The sequence below is a fragment of the Oncorhynchus kisutch genome, linkage group LG11 (assembly GCF_002021735.2).
Source record: "Oncorhynchus kisutch isolate 150728-3 linkage group LG11, Okis_V2, whole genome shotgun sequence".
Lineage (NCBI taxonomy): Eukaryota > Metazoa > Chordata > Actinopteri > Salmoniformes > Salmonidae > Oncorhynchus > Oncorhynchus kisutch.
In genome coordinates this window covers 21653652-21673284 of record NC_034184.2, presented here as the reverse complement: position 1 = coordinate 21673284, position 19633 = coordinate 21653652, and the positions used below count along the sequence as shown (strand labels likewise).

Sequence of the window (19633 nt, the reverse complement as noted above, 5' to 3'; positions counted from 1 at the left end):
GGAACACGGTTGGAGACCACTTTTCTACATGGTCTTATGCTTAACCACACTAGTTGCGTTTACACAGGCAGCCCTAATAATTGGTCTTAATCACATCAGATCTGTGTCAGAACTGCAGCCATAGTCCTTTATCTGGCTTCTGTACACTGGCAACGGTGGGCTGGGGAAGCTGAGGCTCTTTGTGCTTATGGATACATCTCTGCTGAAAGTGGTGTAGACATGGATGTGGTCTTAGCATTTTGCACTTTTTGTGGAAGGGACCTAGGGCAACACACCTATTGGTAAAGGTATCAACTGAATGAGACCAGCTAGCGTATTGTTTAGGGACAATGAGGGGACATTGGGAGCTGCTTTTGAGAGGAAAGATCAGTCAAAATAAGGAATGGGCTGGGGGGGGAGGGGGCTAAAGAAGAAGGTGTAAATAGTCTTAGGAAGGCAGTTCTTACACATATTAATAGTTGTGTATGGGAGATTGAAGAGAAATGGCACGTCAATCGCTCACATACACAACAATACATTTACTGTCTAAGCACATACCTGCACAACCAAAACCCCCCTTCCTCATCTCAAAGTACTGCCTGTAAACCTCCCCCAGCCCATTGACTTTGACAGATCATTCTTGCCAATAGTAGCCCTTTGCAGGGGTAGACATGTCATTGTATTGTGGTTAGAGAATCTGCAGAGATGAATGAGATGGTTGTGTCATTACTGTTGTAGTCTTGACTTTATACCTTTCAGTATCTCTTGCTGGTTTCTGTCCCACAATCTTGTTGTGCACCATAACCGTAAGGTGTGTCCGCTCACTCATGCTTGTGTGCCCAAAATGCCCCCGCTTTGGGGTATTTTTCAGCAGGGCACTGTGGAATGGCTCCAGATACCTTCTTTTTGTACAACTCAGGTTAAAAAGAGAAGAGGTATAGACTAAATTGATTACATGGTCTGGAAGCTACTCCGTGGTCCTCAGGGTACCTTTAACCACCTGTAACCCCATTACACAAACACAAACCATACAAACACTACCCAATTCATGTTTATATCATGCATAGTGTATCTTAGCCATCAGCTTGTAAATATTTTGGCTAACTTACCTTTACCTTGTGCGGAGCACAAGTTGCACATGTTGGTAGAATCCAATTCTGTACCACCTACAACAAAATACACAACAATACACAATTTAACCACCCCACTAATTGTATTGATCTCTATTAGAATGGCTTGCTATTCTAATACTGTGCCTTCTTCACCTTGAAGATTCTGCCAATTTAGTGATGCTAATTAGCACAGCCATGCACAGAACACCACATGGGCATGATGGAAAAACTTTGTGAAAAACAAAATTTTCACAAAAATCTTGCCTAGAGAATTTCTGAGATTACTGTGTGTTGGGTGTTTGAAGTAACAATGCCATTAGCCTCCTCTACCTAGCGGGCAGTATCAGCATTCGCTATGAATGCCACACTTAGTGGTTCACTATGAGCAGACGAATACACAGGGATTCGAAACTTCACGATTCTACCAGTGAAATTTAAATTTGCTAGTCAGCTTGTGGTTTGGATAATTGTGATGTTTATGATAAAAAACGTAATGCTGTTAATATCGTAAAGACTATATGCCATGACAGAGCCTGGGTGAAATTCCCCTTTAAAGTGAAGGCACGTGTGTTTCCATGGAGCCATTGACATCAGTATATTTAATCTCTGGACCCATTACAGGCCATATTGAGAATTTACACATGCTTAAGGGCAACTTTAACATGCTGGTCAATTTGGACTTCATACATATTTTTAACATTGTGTGTTTGAGCTACAGACTTCTGGGTTGTACTGTTGGATATGTTTATTTCTTCTGCATCAGTTGTCTGTGTGATTAACGGGGGCTGAGCTAGAGCGGTGTTTGTGAGACAAGGGCGGTTCCCAAAGGGGCCCGGGCTGGGTCTTTTTACAAAAACGTCTGTAGAGTCTGAACAGTTTGAGCTACAAACTATTAAAAGCTATCTATGAAAAGCTGAGATTCTCACAAACACTCACATGCTCTATGATGCTCACAAGCTACACAAGAGTCATTAGAAGGTAAGGGGTTCTTCTACATAGAAGGTCATAGGAAATCCAAGGACATAGTGTCTATAATACTGTAATAAACTCACATAGTTGCTGTCACAGACTACAAACTCCACACAGTTGCCAGTGGCTTGTTGGCTATTCATTTTCCACTGAGAAAAACAATTTCTGTAATTGCAGCATTCATATAAATTCATTTGTATCAGGTTTTTGCTTTGGCTGACCTTTTTTTATTGACATTGAATAAATAAAACATAATAAAACTCATGAATACAACTCTTTATTTAAAATTGTTTTGTGTTTTACTTGTGGCCTGATTGTCCTGAAAATAAATTGGTAAAACACTTTATTGTAAATATAAGGGCTGGACATACAGATATATGAACGTCAGATAAATAAAAAGCTGATTTTTGCTCGGGGCTCGGGACTGATAGGCTTAATGTTGGTCTGAAACTGTTGATATTCTGTACAGTGAGTTTAGATCTATCCTAGAACATCCTTGTTCCAACACAACAGCTCGCAGCTAGTGCACTGACTTTTATCCCATGCTAATCCATGGTGCTTGTCCTTTCAGGATTATTGTCTCTGGAAATTGAGTACACTGAAGTTGTTTTGTTGTCTTTCAGCTCCTTGTGGTGGCCATTATAATGGATCTGAAGGCGTGGTACTATCTCCTAACTTCCCCCACAACTACACCGCTGGGCAAAGCTGCTCCTACTATATCACTGTCTCTGGAGAATTTGGTGAGGTTAATCAAAAGCATCATTATTAATGCAACACTTAAACTTATGCTACGCTTGACTAGTTTTACACCTCTATCTGCATATTCGTGGGTTGCTCCTCCGTCACTCGAAATTACACTGGTGGCCTGGAAATATGATGACATTGCTAAAGTATGCAAATATTTAGTAGGAAACAGCTTAGCCATCATCATCATGTCATCACATTTACATTAGACCGATAAAAATGTTGTCGTTAGCTAGAAAAGTTGTCAGAAATAGCTAGCAAAGCTAACATTAGCTAAAATCCAGTGGTCTCCCCTTAATCTTAGAACAGGAAGGCCTGCACACTGTTTTTGCTCCCAAATCACTGCTTTATTGACGTCATTTAGATCCAAAACAAATTATTGTCAGGTGAACTGACTGAGTGCTCACATCCCAAAATATAACGTACACATTTCACCTCACATGACCATCACATGGTGGGTGTGGAAACAATTCAATTAACTTTTGCGCATATTAATTCATAATTAAAAGTTACATATGTTCAGAAAATATTCTATGCATACAAAATCGATCCAAGTTAAAACCTATGCAACAGTAAAAAAGATTACGTTGGAAACTGTTTGAATACCTGCCTTAATGACCATTACGCACATGGTGTGCGGTGCCTGTAGATATAATTAGAGTGACCTATTTAAAAAAAACAAAAATGGTGTACCTCTAATAAGTACCTCTAATAAGTATATCAATGAGATGGGCACGTAGTAGTTACAGAAATTTGAATATATACGTACAGTATGTACAAAATGACAAATTGCAGACCTGGATGGCAAGACAAATCAATGTAACACATACATGTAAGAAATGGTCTGATATCAAATTATTGGTTCAGACCTTTAGGAGGCATGGTAGACAAACAGTGAATCCAATACAATTCTCTAGACTATTTTAAATTGGCATCCCTGAAATCTCCTCATATTCAGGCTTATGGAAAGCATAGAGCAGTCATGAATTGCTGAATCATGGACAAGCTATGCTAGAGATGGCGCTGGTTCTTGTTTGTCTTCACACAAGTCATGCTATCTTAATTGTGAGTGATATGCAGCAGGTATGACATCCAAAACATCTCTCATTGCATAAGATATTTGTCAATGCCTCAGTGTTTATCATGCATGATCTATTGTAGCAGATGTGAAATCGCTAGTTAAACAGTGTTGGCTAGCCCATTGTGTGGTGACATCACCCACCCTGAGACCTGAGTCGGCCCCAGCCTACAGTATAACAACAATGGTTTTGGTAGACAAGTGGTTAGCACGCTAGCTTTGTGTCATTGTTGACAAGACACCAAATCCCAATTTGCCATTTTAAGCACTCAATTTACCGTTTGGGGATATGATTGTTTTGTAGCCACATTTTACATGTACTGAGATAACCTGTATGATGTTCCCATTTTGCCTCCTCAGTGGTATTTGGGCAGTTTGCCTACTTTCAGACAGCAATGAATGACTCAGTGGAACTATTTGATGGGGCCAATCAGAATGCCAGGCTTCTTAGCTCCCTCGCTGGGTTTCACTCAGGTAAGTAATAGCTTTCCATTCCTTTCATTGATTATAGTCTTTAAATGAACAAAACTAATGGAAAACACTCACACGTGGATTTTGTTTGCAGTCAGTTGGGGAACACAAGAGGTGTTGCAAGGACAAAAGGCCTCAGCATGATAACTGTATTAGTAACTGCTGTTGGCACTTGTTACTGTCTCATTCAAAAATGTTTATTTTCAGTAATTAGTATTGCGACATTCTATCCATGCAAGAACAGGAAGGGCAGCCATTTGGGAAATAAGCGTTGCTTCAATGAGTATCCCAAGACACGGTGTCAGTCCTTATACAATGGCCACATTTATCTCAAAAGCTCTGTATGCCTTTGGAAAGTTTTCAGACCCCTTGAATTTTTCCACATTTTGTTACATTACAGCCTTATTAAAATATGGATGACATTTAAAAAAATCCACAGCAATCTACAGACAATACCACATAATGACAAAGTGAAAACAGGTTTTAAGAGATATTAGCAAATGTATACAAATAAAAAAAACGAAATACCTTGTTTACATAAGTGTTCAGACACTTTGCTTTGAATCTCGAAATTGAGCTCAGGTGTATCCTGTTTCCATTGATCATACTTGATTGGACACCTCACACCTGTCTATTTAAGGTCCCACAGTTGACAGTGCATATCAGAGCAAAAACCAAGCCATGAGGTTGAAGGAATTGTCTGTTGAGCACCGAGACAGGATTGTGTCCGGGCACAGATCTGGGGAAGAGTACCAACACATTCCTGCAGCATTGAAGGTCCCCAAGAACACAGTGGCCTCCATCATTCTTAAATGAAAGAAGTTTGGAACCACCAAAACTTTTTCTAGAGCTGGCCGCCCGGCCAAACTGAGCAATCAGAGAAGAAGGACCTTGGTCACCTCCCTGACCAAGAACCTGGAGTTCCTTTGTGAAGATGGGAGAACCTTCCAGAAGGACAACCATCTCTGCAGCACTTTATGGTTGAGTGACCAGACGGAAGCCACTTGTCACGCCCTGGTCTTAGTATTCTGTGTTTTCTTTATTTTTTTTAAGCCAGGGTGTGACATGGGTGATTATGTGTTTGTCTTGTCTAGGGGTTTTGTAGATTGATGGGTTTGTGTTCAGTATAGTATTCTAGGTAAGTCTATGGTTGCCTAGAGTGGTTCTCAATGAGAGGCAGGTGTTTATCGTTGTCTCTGATTGGGAACCATATTTAGGCAGCCATATTCTTTGGGTATTTTGTGGGTGATTGTTTCCTGTCTGTGTTTTGCACCAGTTATTAAAGTTAGCAGGCAATATTAACTAAATATGCAGGTTTAAAAATATATACTTGTGTATTGATTTTAAGAAAGGCATTGATGTTTATGGTTAGGTACACATTAATGCAGCGACAGTACTTTTTTTGCGAATGCTCTTGTTAAATCATCACCCGTTTGGCGAAGTAGGCTGTGATTCGATGATAAATTAACAGGCACCGCATTGATTATATGCAACGCAGGACATGCTAGATAAACTAGTAATATCATCAACCATGTGTGTAGTTAACTAGTGATCATGTTAAGATGGATTGTTTTTTTATATGATAAGTTTAATGCTAGCTAGCAACTTACCTTGGCTCCTTGCTGCACTCGTGCAACAGTTAGTCAGCCTGCACGCAGTTTCCTCATGGAGTGCAATGTAATCGGCGTCCAAAAATGCAGATTACCGATTGTTATGAAAACTTGAAATCGGCCCTGATTAGTCGGTCGACCTCTAGTCTGAATACTTTCCGAAAGCACTGTTGCAATCCAAATCTGTTTTGAAATGCAAGCTGGAAGAGTGTTTGACTTGATAGGATTTGACGTAATAAGTATGTGTTATCAAAATGTCAGCCATTGTGTACTGTATCTACTTACTTAAGAAAGGATTATTCACTGAAGATAGAGCCAATCACAAATAAACAAGTATTTTTTTTAATGATAGGTCTGTTCCACCAAGCTCAACGGTCATGGGCCTTATAGAAAATTCTCTCTGTGTTTTTATTATTTCAAGCTAACATTTGATAATTGCTGTCCCCGTTTGATTTATCGCTGTCACTGGGGAAGGTAGTTACATTTCTGCACAGAAATCACCCTCAACATTACATTATTTTGAGGATTGATGGAGGCAAATTAATATAAACTGTTTCTATGGCACCTTTTATGGTTCAGATTTGTTTTATTCTACTGTGCAACCATATATTCCCAAGGGAGATGCTTTGATTTTACTTTGTCTTTGAAAACATTAGATTTCAGCATTCAGTAATGCAGTATGTAGTGTACAGGGTTGGGTATGTTACTTTCTAAGTGTAATCTAAGTGTTAACTGTCCAAAAGTGTAATCAGTAAAGTAATTTTTAAAGTAACATTTGGATTAACCAAACTCAGTAACGTAATCTAATTACATTCAGTTACTTTTATATTACTTTCCCCTTAAGAGACCTTAGAAGAAGACAACAATGTATGTTACCAATTGAACCACATCTATTGCAGGATAAATCAATGTTAAAAAGTTTACATAGCTGGCCATTTATGGATGTTACATTTTACTTCATGGGTTGGTTATGTAGGCTTCTTATAACCCATCGCTTCGGTTATTATCTGTGTAGTTGCCTGTCAGCACTCGTGTCTTATAGCGTCACGTTCGTTTTGTATAATTTGTTCAGTGTTTCTCTTTCATTAAAGAAGAATGTATTCTTATCACGCTGCACCTAGGTCTCGTCGTTATGAAGAACGTGACACTTGCTGCTTCCACAACAGCTCATTAGGGTTGAAATCCTATGACTGTGCTGGCCACTCCATTATAGACAGAAGACCAGCTGACTGCTTCTTCCCTAAATAGTTCTAGCATAGTTTGGGTCATAGTTCTTTGGGTCATTGTCCTGTTGTGGGAGGAAATTGTCTCCAATTATGCGCCGTCCACAGGTTATGGCATGGCGTCGCAAAATGGAGTGATAGCTTTCCTTCTTCAAGATACCTTTTACTCTGTACAAATCTCCCACTTTACCACCACCAAAGTACCCCCACCATGCTTGACAGATGGCGTCAAGCACTCCTCCAGCATCTTTTTATTCATTATGCGTCTCACAAATGTTCTTCTTTGTGACTCGAACATCTCAAACTTAGATTTGTCTATCCATAACACTTTTTTTCCAATCTTCCTCTGTCCAGTGTCTTGTGTTCTTTTGCCCATATTATTATTTTATTTTTATTGGCCAGTCTGAGATATGGCTTTTTCTTTGCAACTCTGCCTAGAACGCCAGCATCCCGCAGTCGCCTCTTCACTGTTGACGTTGAGACTGGTGTTTTGCGGGTACTATTTATTTGTTTGTTTATTTGTTTTGGGGTTAAGGACTTGTGAGGCGTCTGTTTCTCAAACTAGACACTCTAATGTACTTGTCCTCTTGCTCATTTGGGCACCAGGGCCTCCCACGCCTCTTTCTATTCTGGTTAGCGCCAGTTTGCGCTGTTCTGTGAAGGGAGTACTACACAGTGTTGTACGAGATCTTCAGTTTCTTGGCAATTTCTCGCATGGAATAGCCATAATTTCTCAGAACAAGAATATACTGACAAGTTTCAGAAGACATTTATTTGTTTCTGGCCATTTTGAGCCTGTAATCGAACCCACAAATGCTAATGCTCCAGATACTCAACTAGTCGAAAGAATGCCAGTTTTATTGCTTCTTTAATCAGACCAACAGTTTTCAGCTGTGCTAACATAATTGCAAAATGGTTTTGACGATCAATTAGTCTTTTAAATTATAAACTTGGATTAGCTAACACAACATAACATTGGAACACAGTGATGGTTGCTGATAATGGGCCTAGGTACACCTATGTAGATATTCCATAAAAAATCAGCCGTTTCCAGCCACATTAGTAATTTACAACGTTAACAATGTCTACACTGTATTTCTGATCAATTTGATGTCATTTTAAATGGACAAAAGAAAAGTGCTTTTCTTTTAAAAACAAGGACATTTCTAAGTGACCCCAAACTTTTGAACGGTAGTGTATATATAATTTATATGTCCAAAAATGTATGTCGCAACTACAGGTTGCCTCTTTAAGTCTATCAAAAGTGTACAAGTTTGAACGTGTCCTTGAAGCCTATGGATTTAAAAAAAATGTATCAGCATGAATTACATTGAGCAATAAAAGCCCCACTTTTTTATTCCATAGGCTGGGATCTGCACTGTGCAGCTGTTGTAAGAGCGCATTTTTCACTGGCTGTCAGCTGATTTAAAAAACAATGATTGACTGCCTGTAGCTCAGCCCCAGAGGCAAGGATATGCATATTATTGGTATCATTTGAATGGAAACATTCTGAAGTTCGTGGAAATTTTAATTGAATGTAGGAGAATATAACACAGTAGATCTGGTGGAAGAAAAGAGAAAGAAAGAGCATGCGTTTTCTGTTTTTTATTGTTGTAGTATCATCTTTCACATGTACTAGAATAGCCACACAGTCAGATAGGATGCTGGAGATAATTTTGATGGATAACACAAGAGGGCAACTGTAGGTGTGCAAAGTTTGAGACTGATAACTTCAGGAAAGGGTGAGCTACATGACATTTAGCATGAAGTCACCCAGGTGTCCCACACAAGTTGCCCAAATGTACGCAAGTGGCCGAATTGGTGAAATGACCTATAACTATATACAGCAGTGCAAATAACTATATACAACATATCAAAAAGCAATTCTAACACACACACACACAAAAAAAAATGTTTTAAAAAATATTAGAAAATTTATATAAAACAAAAAACTGTACACACCCCTTGGAAGTCCTCGTCATAATATTTTGCTGCCTGTGCCATGTCCCATAGCAGTCTCTTTCTGATGTAAAGCAGAAGCAAACTGAACAAGTGGTGCATTTCATGCGACACAGAACACAATGACGCCTCCATACTGTGCCCTTTTGGCTCTGAGGCACAGTCATGCCTGCAGTAATGAACTGTGGCATATGAACACCACTGGGGGCACAGGTAGAGCGGGCAGCTTAACACTGGGGCCTCCCAGTCGGAGTCGCTATCACTGTGAAAGAAAACATTAAAAAAATATTTGTATTGTATGAGCCTTTTATCATCACATAAAATAAACAGATATGTATTGATTGAATAGAGCAGAGGGAACAGTCACTAAGGTGTTCCATTCAACTCTGGCCATTGTTGTGTATATATATATATACACACACACCCAAACAAACCAACACACACACACACACACAAAAACAAACTACACATTTCATTGCAAAAAAAAAATGTAAAAACGTTTTTTTTATATATAATATATATATTTTTTTATATTTCATAAAACGGCATTAGCACTTACCCGTCCAGAAGTACGTCCTGTCCTTGCAGAAACAGCTCCTCAGTTCGTTTGAATCATAACACTCCAAGATTCCTCAAACAAAAAATCTGTCTCACTTTCACTTTTACTTTAGAGTTTGACTTCGCTTTACATTAAGTATTCGCCAGGATATCTTCAATGAAATTGTTGAAACTACAACTTTCCGAAATACAGCTGTGCATAAAAAGCCTTACAGCAACCCCTCTCATCGTCAAGGCGAAAATGGAGTTCCCTGCGCGTGCGATTACAACCAAGGAATTGTGGTCCAACCCCAAACCATTACATACTGGCGTTTACCTCAGCTCATTGGCTATCTACCCAGCTAGATTTCAAGAAGATCAGTGGTCATTGGGCAGAAATATAGTCAATCAATGAAGCTTCGCTAAAATTATTGGTGCGTCAGGTAGTCATTTATCGTTGTCTTCAAATCAGCTCACTTTGGTCAATTCTCCCAGCCAAAAAAACAAAGTTGTTTGACTGTGTTGCAAACATCCAGAGGAATGCACTGAAACCCACCATGACGAAATAAACGATTGTTTACAGGGGCGAATTACGCCGAATGCTCCGTAAAAAATTGATAGAGATGGAATTCACTGCACAAATAGTTTACAAAATGTTTAGATTTAGGCTATAAAAATGGATTTTATCAAAGAAAACGGCACTTCATTTGATCAATGGGATACTCAGGAAGAGAAATAAGAGCAAGATATCAGAATGTAAGTCATAATTTTACCTTCAGATGTAAATGTGTAAAAACTGTCATGGCGGAAAATGTTTCTGTTCTTGATTGCTCTTCTCAAACAAAAGCATGGGATTTGTTCTCTGTAATAGCTATTTTAAATTGGAAAACGTAGTTTGATTACCAAGATTCTAATCCTTTGAAGAGTGTAAGACAATTGCATTTTCAAGAATGTTTAATGTAACGAAATTGTATTTTTAGTTGTCACTCGGAAATTTCCCCTGATGTTGGTCCCTGTACGGGGACAGCAGCCATAACAGGTTTTAAACTTCTTGAATTCAACCATTATTGGGTTCAAATGCACATTTAGATTTGTGAAAAGCTATCCACAACATCGACAATCCGTAAGGCGCAAATAGCTCAATGAGAGCAGCAGTGTGATTCACATCAATGTGCTATGTAGACAGCAATGATAAGTGATATCCTTATCGCCGTAGACTACACCACTTCTGTCATCCTTTCCTCCAAACTTTTTTTTCAGGTTGGATAATCTTTGGATGCCGACAGCAGTCGTACCATTGGAAGACATAGCTTGGACTGTAGCCTACAAAAGTCTATTCCTAAACCCATTTGGTGTGTCATGTGGTCTCTGAGTTCTGGTCAGACTCGCTCAGGTGGAACAAACTTAAATTTGTGCCTTTTTTCAATGCTGATTTGAATGTCATTGAGAAAACAGAGAAGTATATCAACAACAACGAAAATTCTCACAAACCTCCTTTCTGAATTTCTGAAAAAGTAATCCTCAAAAAAATCATCTCGTTTTTCAAAAGTATCTGAAATCGGACAATATATTTGCTGGTAATGTAACGGTCTACAGTTACAGTTTGTTGTAATCGGTTACGCCCCAACCCTGGTGGCGTCCTATAGAAAATGTAAATTAAAAGGTTATTACTAAATTAGATAACACATGAATTACCTCTGACATGTCCAAGACGTGCACACTAATCTTCTCTGGGTTTCTGTCAACAAATAACTTGTGTTTTCCCTGTCTATTCATGGTGACATTTGAATTATAATGATACATTACATCATACAGGTTCATAATGCTTTGGGTGTTTTCACCTAAATGGAGCCTGATTAGCCACCTACATTAGCCACATCCACAATAAGCTACTCCACCTTATTATAGGCTTTCAAATGTCATGGCTTTCAAATAAGTTCAAGCCATTAAGAAAACACTCTCTACCATGTTTTCTTCATCCAGCTCATTCATCACGGCTGATGAAAATTTTCAAGACTCAGGCCTACTATTATGTATAAAAAGTTGTTTCCTTGTCCAATGTTCTCATTATTGATAAGAATTTGTTCACCCCCTTATTATTAAAATAGTTCTCTACTGCATACATAATACTTCAAAGTTAAACTACTAACAGCATGATATTTACCCATCAAGCGTTTGAATGTGAGCTGGTATATTTTTTAAAAGAAGCTTTTCATCATGCATCCTAGGTATTGTTACGTATAGCACACAAGAAGAAATGTTGGCTTCTGATGGTTATCACTAAGTGAACATATTGTTTAAAAAAAACTGTATATTTTCACATTTTTATCCTTTATTTTGTAGGAGAGACCTTGCCCCTGGCCACATCAAACCAAATTATGGTGCGATTCTCTGCGAAGAATGGTCCTTCTGCCAGGGGTTTCCACTTTGTTTACCAAGGTATGTGTAGTAATACATACACACACTCTGGTCACATGCATGACAATTCCTCCCTGTTTTTACTCCTGTGTCAGTGGTTGTGTTTCTGGGGGTCCTGGAGGCCTCCTAAAGCCCTCCCACCCCAGGCACCAGAGGGTCTTATCTTCTGGTGTTACTGTTCTCATGGTTGTCAGGCTGTTCAGGGGGTTTGCCGTTATCTCTCTTGCCCCATGGCAGCCTAGGGGGGCCAGTCCTCTAATCATTACAGCTGCGCAGGGAATGTAATGGGAAAAGGGATTTCTATCTGCATTACTGTAGTAGGCAAGGAGTAGAAGGGCTCACAACCTCCGTACAGATAGTGTTGAAAGTATGTTGAAAGTGTCACATTTAATATTCAAGGATTCCCTCTCTTGCATAATCAAAAGAACATGTCACACATGAATATATAAAATAGAAACCCACGTTTTATAAAACGTTTCTAGAATGGAGTACGAATTAACTTTTTTTTTACTCAATCTTTTTGGATTCAATAATTCCAATGATGCTTTTGGTGTCATTCCTACTTTATTTCAGTGTCAATAAGAGATTCTCTCCAGATGCAGATAATAGCCCACCCTTTGGACGCATCAAGCATTTTCTCTCTGTGAAAGTTGTAATAACTAAGCAGTGTGAATTACATGAACTTTTCAAACTTCTAGCTGGCTTATAAAAATGGGTGATCTTTCATGAAGGAATTTGAGCACGTATACTGTACAGTGTTTGTCAGAGCATGCTTACTATGTCTGCAGTTTTCTTGCTTCACTGTTTGATGATGTACTGCGCTGAAGGGTGTTTGAAAAATACTTCCTGACAGTTAGGACAGTTGGTTTGGTACATGGAGGCATCCAAGTGATGATTGCAGAGCATTCTCTGCTCCTGTACAGATCTAGAAATATTAGACACAATATCAGCCCAACATTTAAGGCCTCAAATATGGCACCAAGGTATACCACAGAGATTAAATAGTATTTGAATCAGGTCTAGATGAACACAGGCACAGCGCAAACCAAGCTATTATTCAGTTCAGGGACTTGAATTTAACCTAAAGTTAAAAAAAAAATGCTATGCATTAATGCTTTTTTATAAAACAGTTTATGAGAACGCAGACTGTTTTAATAGGTAAAATCAAAAATGATTTCAAGTGCATTTTAAACCTCAACACACTTTACATAAAATAAAGTAAAGGCAAACAAGAGGAAGTAAAAAATATTAATAAAATAAAATTAAACACAGAGGACATCTAACATAATAATTGATTAAAGGCCAGGCTAAAAAGGTTGTTTTTTAAATGTGTTTTAAAAACCCTCAATGGTGACTGCCCCTCTTACCTGACAGGGCAAGCTGTTCCATAACTGAGGGGTTGAACCTAGATGCAGAACCTAGATGGTTCTGCATCTAGGTACAATAAGCAGACCGGCTCCTTGGGAGCAGAGCGCCCTCACTGGGTTGTATGGAATGAGCATGTCTGTCAGATAAGAGGGGGCAAGGCGATGCAGTTGTACATACTTCTTTATGTACTGTAGTACAGATTGTACCCAATCATGTTTTGAATATCAGATATACAGTACATCTGGTTTCATTGTCATCTTCCATGCCTTGGTGTTCTAAATGTTCATGATTGAATAACAGTGATAACACATGGTAATGCATTATTAATTCTTGCATTAGCCACACATTTTGGGGTGGCAGGTAGCCTAGTGGTTAGACCATTGGACTTGTAACTGAAAGGTTGCAAGATCAAATCCCTGAGCTGACAAGGTAAAAATATGTTGTTCTGCCCCTGAACAAGGCAGTTAACCCACTGTTCCTAGGCTGTCATTGAAAATAAGAATATGTTCTTGACTAACTTGCCTAGTTAAATAAAGGTAAAAAATATATATATGGCTGATGATACATTTGGGTCATTCTAAAACGTCTCATATGTCCATAATGACAAATCATATGTCACATTGTACTACAATTTCCCTGTGTTAACACACATCTAGGTGTTAAAAACACTAGGTACTCTTTTCTTTGTAGCTGTTCCTCGCACCAGTAACACGCAGTGCAGCTCTGTCCCAGAGCCACGCTACGGCAGACGGATTGGGTCCGAGTTCTCCGCAGGCTCCGTTGTTCGCTTTGAGTGCAACCCAGGGTATTTGCTACAGGGATCCAAAGCCATCAAATGCAATGCGGTCCCCAACGCGCTAGCCCAGTGGAATGATACTGTGCCCTCTTGTGCTGGTAAGCCTCCTCAAAGCAGTCACATTTGTGGAGATTAATTTAAGGACAATTCCACTACTTTTCAACCTCATATTAATTATCTCCAACACCACGTTTATACGATCTGCGGTTAAAATAGACTTTAACTTTACATATTTATATATTCAATATGCAGTACCAGTCAAATGTTTGTACACACCTATTCATTCAAGGGTTGTTCTTTATTTTGACTATTTTCTACATTGTAGAATAATAGTGAAGACATCACAACTACGAAATAACACATGGAATCATGTAGTAACCAAAAAGTGTTAAACAAATCAAAATATATTTTATATTTGAGATACTTCAAAGTAGCCACCCTTTGCCTTGATGACAGCTTTGCACACGTTTGGCATTCTCTCAACCAGCTTCATGAGGTTTTCACCTGGAATGCATTTCAATTAACAGGTGTGCCTTGTTAAAAGTTCATTTGTGGAATTTCTTTCCTTCTTAATGCGTTTGAGCCAATCAGTTGTGTTGATGATTCCATATGTGTTATTTTATAGTTTTGATGTCTTCACTATTATTCTACAATGAGTATAAATGCGTCATTTTCACACATTTAAAGTCGTTGCCAAAAGTTTTGAGAATGACACAAATATTAATTTCCACAAAGTTTGCTGCTTCAGTGTCTTTAGATATTTTTGTCAGATGTTACTATGGAATACTGAAGTATAATTACAAGCATTTCATAAGTGTCAAAGGCTTTTATTGACAATTACATGAAGTTGATGCAAAGAGTCAATATTTGCAGTGTTGACCCTTCTTTTTCAAGACCTCTGCAATCCGCCTGCTGTCAATTAACTTCTGGGCCACATGACTGACTGATGGCAGCCCATTCTTGCATAATCAATGCTTGGAGTTTGTCAGAATTTGTCGGATTTTGTTTGTCCACCCGCCTCTTGAGGATTGACCACAAGTTCTCAATGGGATTAAGGTCGGGGGAGTTTCCTGGTCATGGACCTAAAATATTGATGTTTTGTTCCCCGAGCCACTTCGCCTCTCTAGGGTAGGGGGCAGCATTCAGAATTTTGGATGAAAAGCATGCCCAAATTAAACGGCCTGCTACTCGGGCCCAGAAGATATGATATGCATATACTGATAGATTTAGATAGAAAACACTCAAAAGTTTCCAAAACTGTTAAAATGGTGTCTGAGTATAACAGAACTGATTTGGCAGGCCAAACCCTGAGAAAAATCCATTCAGGAAGTTTTTTGTTTGTTTTTGTTTTGTAGTTTTCTGTTCAATGCCATTACAGTCTCCATTGAATTAGTTCCTATGCCTTCCACTAGATGTCAACAGTCTATAGAAATTGTTTCAGGTTTGTATTCTTATAAATGAGGGAGTAAGACCAGTCTGAATGAGTGGACGCTGACGTGTCACAGAGTTTTTTCATGCGCAATCCCGAGAGAGTGCATTTCTTGTTTACCTTTTATATTGACGACGTTATTGTCCGGTTGAAATATTATAGATCATTTAGGCTAAAAACAACCTGAGGATTGAATATAAATATCGTTTGACATGTTTCTATGAACTTTACGGATAAAATTGTGATTTTTTTTTGTCTGCCTGTTTTGACTGCGTTTGAGCCTGTGGATTACTGAAGGAAACGCGCGAACAAAACAGAGGTTTTTGGATATAAAGAGACTTTATCGAACAAAAGGAACATTTATCGAGTAAATGAATGTCTTCTGAGTGCCACCGTATGAAGATCATCAAAGGTAAGGGATTAATTTTATCTCTATTTATGAGTTTTGTAACGCTTCTGCTTGGCTGGTTACTGTTTGTAATAATTTGTCAACTGGGCTATGTTCTGGGCTAGGTATGCTTTCGCCGAAAAGCATTTTATAAATCTGACACTGTGGTTGGATTAACAAGAAGTTAGTCTTTAAACCTATGTAAAATATGTTTTCTGAATTTTTATAATGAGCATTTCTGTATTTGAATTTGGCAATCTGCAATCTCACTGGATGTTGGCCAGATGGGACGCTAGCGTCCCACATACCCTAGAGAGGTTAGTTATCACTTTTGCTCTATGGCAAGGTGCTCCATCATGCTGGAAAATGCATTGTTTGTCACCAAACTGTTCCTGGATGGTTGGGAGAAGTTGCTCTCGGAGGATGTGTTGGTACTAGAGGTTGACCGATTATGATTTTTCAACGCCGATACCGATTATTGGAGGCCCAAAAAACCCGATACCGATTAATTGGCTGATTCTTTATTTTATTTGTAATAATGACAATTACAACAATACTGAATGAACACTTATTTTAACTTAACTTTAACAATAAAATCAATTTAGCCTCAAGTAAATAATGAAACATGTTCAATTTGGTTTAAATAATGCAAAAACAAAGTGTTGGAGAAGAAAGAAAAAGTGCTACCGTTTCAGTTCCTTGCTCAGAACATGAGAACATATGAAAGCTGGTTGTTCCTTTTAACATGAGTCTTTAATATTCCCAGGTAAGAAGTTTTAGGTTGTAGTTGTTATAGGAATTATAGGACTATTTCCCTTTATACCATTTGTATTTAATTAACCTTTGACTATTGGATGTTCTTTATAGGCACTTTAGTATTGTCAGTGAAACAGTATATTTTCCGTCCCTCTATTTAGCGCGCACTAACTAGCTAGCCATTTCACTTCGGTTACACCAGCCTCATCTCGGGAGTTGATAGGCTTGAAGTCATAAACAGTGCAATGCTTGACGCACAACGAAGAGCTGCTGGCAAAATGCACGAAAGTGCTGTTTGAATGAATGTTTACGGGCCTGCTTCTGCCTACCACTGCTCAGTCAGATACTTGTATGCTTGTATGCTCAGTCAGATTATATGCAACACAGGACACGCTAGATAATATCAAGTAATGTCATCAACCATGTGTAGTTAACTAGTGATTATGATTGATTGTTTTTTCTAAGATAAGTTTAATGCTATCTAGCAACTTACCTTGGCTTACTGCATTCACATAACAAGTGTCCTTGTGGAGTGCAACGAGAGAGAGGCAGGTCGTTATTGCGTTGGACTAGTTAACTGTAAGTTTGCAAGATTGGATCCCCCGATCTGACAAGGGGGAAATCTGTCGTTCTGCCCCTGAACAAGGCAGTTAACCCACCGTTCCTAGGCCGTCATTGAAAATAAGAATGTGTTCTTAACTGACTTGCCTAGTTAAATAAAGGTATATAAAAAGAAAAATATTTGTAAAGTTTTTTTTTCTTTTTTCGGCTAATCGGCACCCAAAAATACCAATTTCCGATTGTTATGAAAACTTGAAATTGGCCCTAATTAATCGGCCATTCCGATTAATCGGTCGACCTCTAGTTGGTACCATTCTTTTTTCATGGCTGTGTTCTTAGGCAAAATTGTGAGCCCACTCCCTTGGCTGAGAAGCAACCCCACACATGAATGGTCTCAGGATGCTTTACTGTGTTGGCATGACACAGGACTGATGTTAGCGCTCTCCTTGTCTTCTCCAGACAGGCTTTTTTCCGGATGCCCCAAACAATCGTAATGGGGATTCATCAGAGAAAATGACTTTACCCCAGTCCTCAGCAGTCCAATCCCTGTACCTTTTGCAGAATATCAGTCTGTCCCTGATGTTTTTCCTGGAGAGAAGTGGCTTCTTTGCTGCCCTTCTTGACACCAGGCCATCCTCCAAAAGTCTTTGCCTCACTGTGCGTGCAGATGCACTCACACCTGACTGCTGCCATTCCTGAGCAAGCTCTGTACTGGTGGTGCCCCAATCCCGCAGCTGAATCAACTTTAGGAGACGGTCCTGGCGCTTGCAGAACTTTCTTGGACTCCCTGAAGCCTTCTTGACAACAATTGAACCGCTCTCCTTGAAGTTCTTGATTATCCGATAAATTGTTGATTTAGGTGCAATCTTACTGGCAGCAATATCCTTGCCTGTGAAGCCCTTTTTGTGCAAAGCAATGATGACGGCACCTGTTTCCTTGCAGGTAACCATGGTTGACAGAGGAAGAACAATGATTCCAAGCACCAACCTCCTTTTGAAGCTTCCAGTCTGTTATTTGAACTCAATCAGCATAACAGAGTGATCTCCAGCCTTGTCCTCGTCAACACTCACACCTGTGTTAACGAGAGAATCACTGACATGATGTCAGCTGGTTCTTTTGTGGCAGGGCTGAAATGCAGTGGAAATGTTTTTGGGGGATTCAGTTCATTTGCATGACAAAGAGGGACTTTGCAATTAACTGCAATTCATCTGATGACTCTTCATAATATTCTGGAGTATATGCAAATTGCCATCATACAAACTGAGGGAGCGGACTTTGTCAAAATGGATATTTGTGTCATTCTCAAAACTTTTGGCCACGACTGTAGACTCCAGTATGGTGCTTGAGATTATTAATTACTACAAAACGTAAGAATGCACCGTTGTAGACATCAGTATGGTGCTTGAAATAATAATGAATATGAGGTTGAAATGTGGTGGAATTTCTCTTTAAGAACATGCAGAATATGTAATAGATATGTAATTATTTTTACATTGGTAAGTTACCATAAACATACTAAGATATTGGTGAGTGAGGTGATTCTTTAGTCACAGTAATGTACTGCATATAAATTATTCAAATTTACCCTGGTTGTCTTGTCTCACCATGGGTACAGGAACCTGGCATGTGCCCCATTCAGTGTGATTTTAATTTCCCCTCTGTTTCGCTCCCCAGTTCCATGCAGCGGTAATCTGACAGAGAGAAGAGGCACAATCCTCTCCCCGGGATTCCCAGAACCCTATGGGAACAGCTTGAACTGTGTGTGGAAAATCATTGTCACCGAAGGAGCTGGGATTCAGGCAAGTACAAAAGGGTCAGGTTTGAACTCATCAAAAGCAATAAGTTACTCTGACAGAGAGAAGATAGGGAAAATGTATTTTGAGTGACAGGCTGTAGCACATTTTAACCGCCAGTCATCCTACTGAGAAGAAAATAAAATTAGACTGGCTACGTAGGTTTAAATTTGACCTGCTGCCAACAGAAGTAGTTTAAAAGCATACACAAAGACAGCTGCATTCTTATCGCTATTGATCGTGCCACAATGAGAACAACTTTTTTTCTGAAATATTTCTTACAAAGGCACAGTATAAATCCTGGGTTTATGTTTATAATGCTTTAGCCGGAAAGAAAACTTCCTCTCAATAATAAACACCAGTCTCTCAACTAACCATTACAAATGCTTGTCCTTTCAGAGAGAAGGCAGGTACATCATATTTGTCACTCTATTTATTTTAA

At 39.0% G+C, this 19633-nt stretch overlaps 1 protein-coding gene across 1 annotated transcript in view; it reads left to right on the top strand.

The window, feature by feature from the left end:
• The window catches only part of LOC109898910 (CUB and sushi domain-containing protein 1-like), a 218863-nt gene that overhangs the window by 106628 nt on the left and 92602 nt on the right, over positions 1-19633 (top strand). The window contains 5 exon segments of the mRNA XM_031836493.1: positions 2684-2800; positions 4243-4356; positions 12026-12121; positions 14159-14362; positions 19073-19216. Coding sequence (XP_031692353.1) covers positions 2684-2800; positions 4243-4356; positions 12026-12121; positions 14159-14362; positions 19073-19216 — 675 coding nt within the window.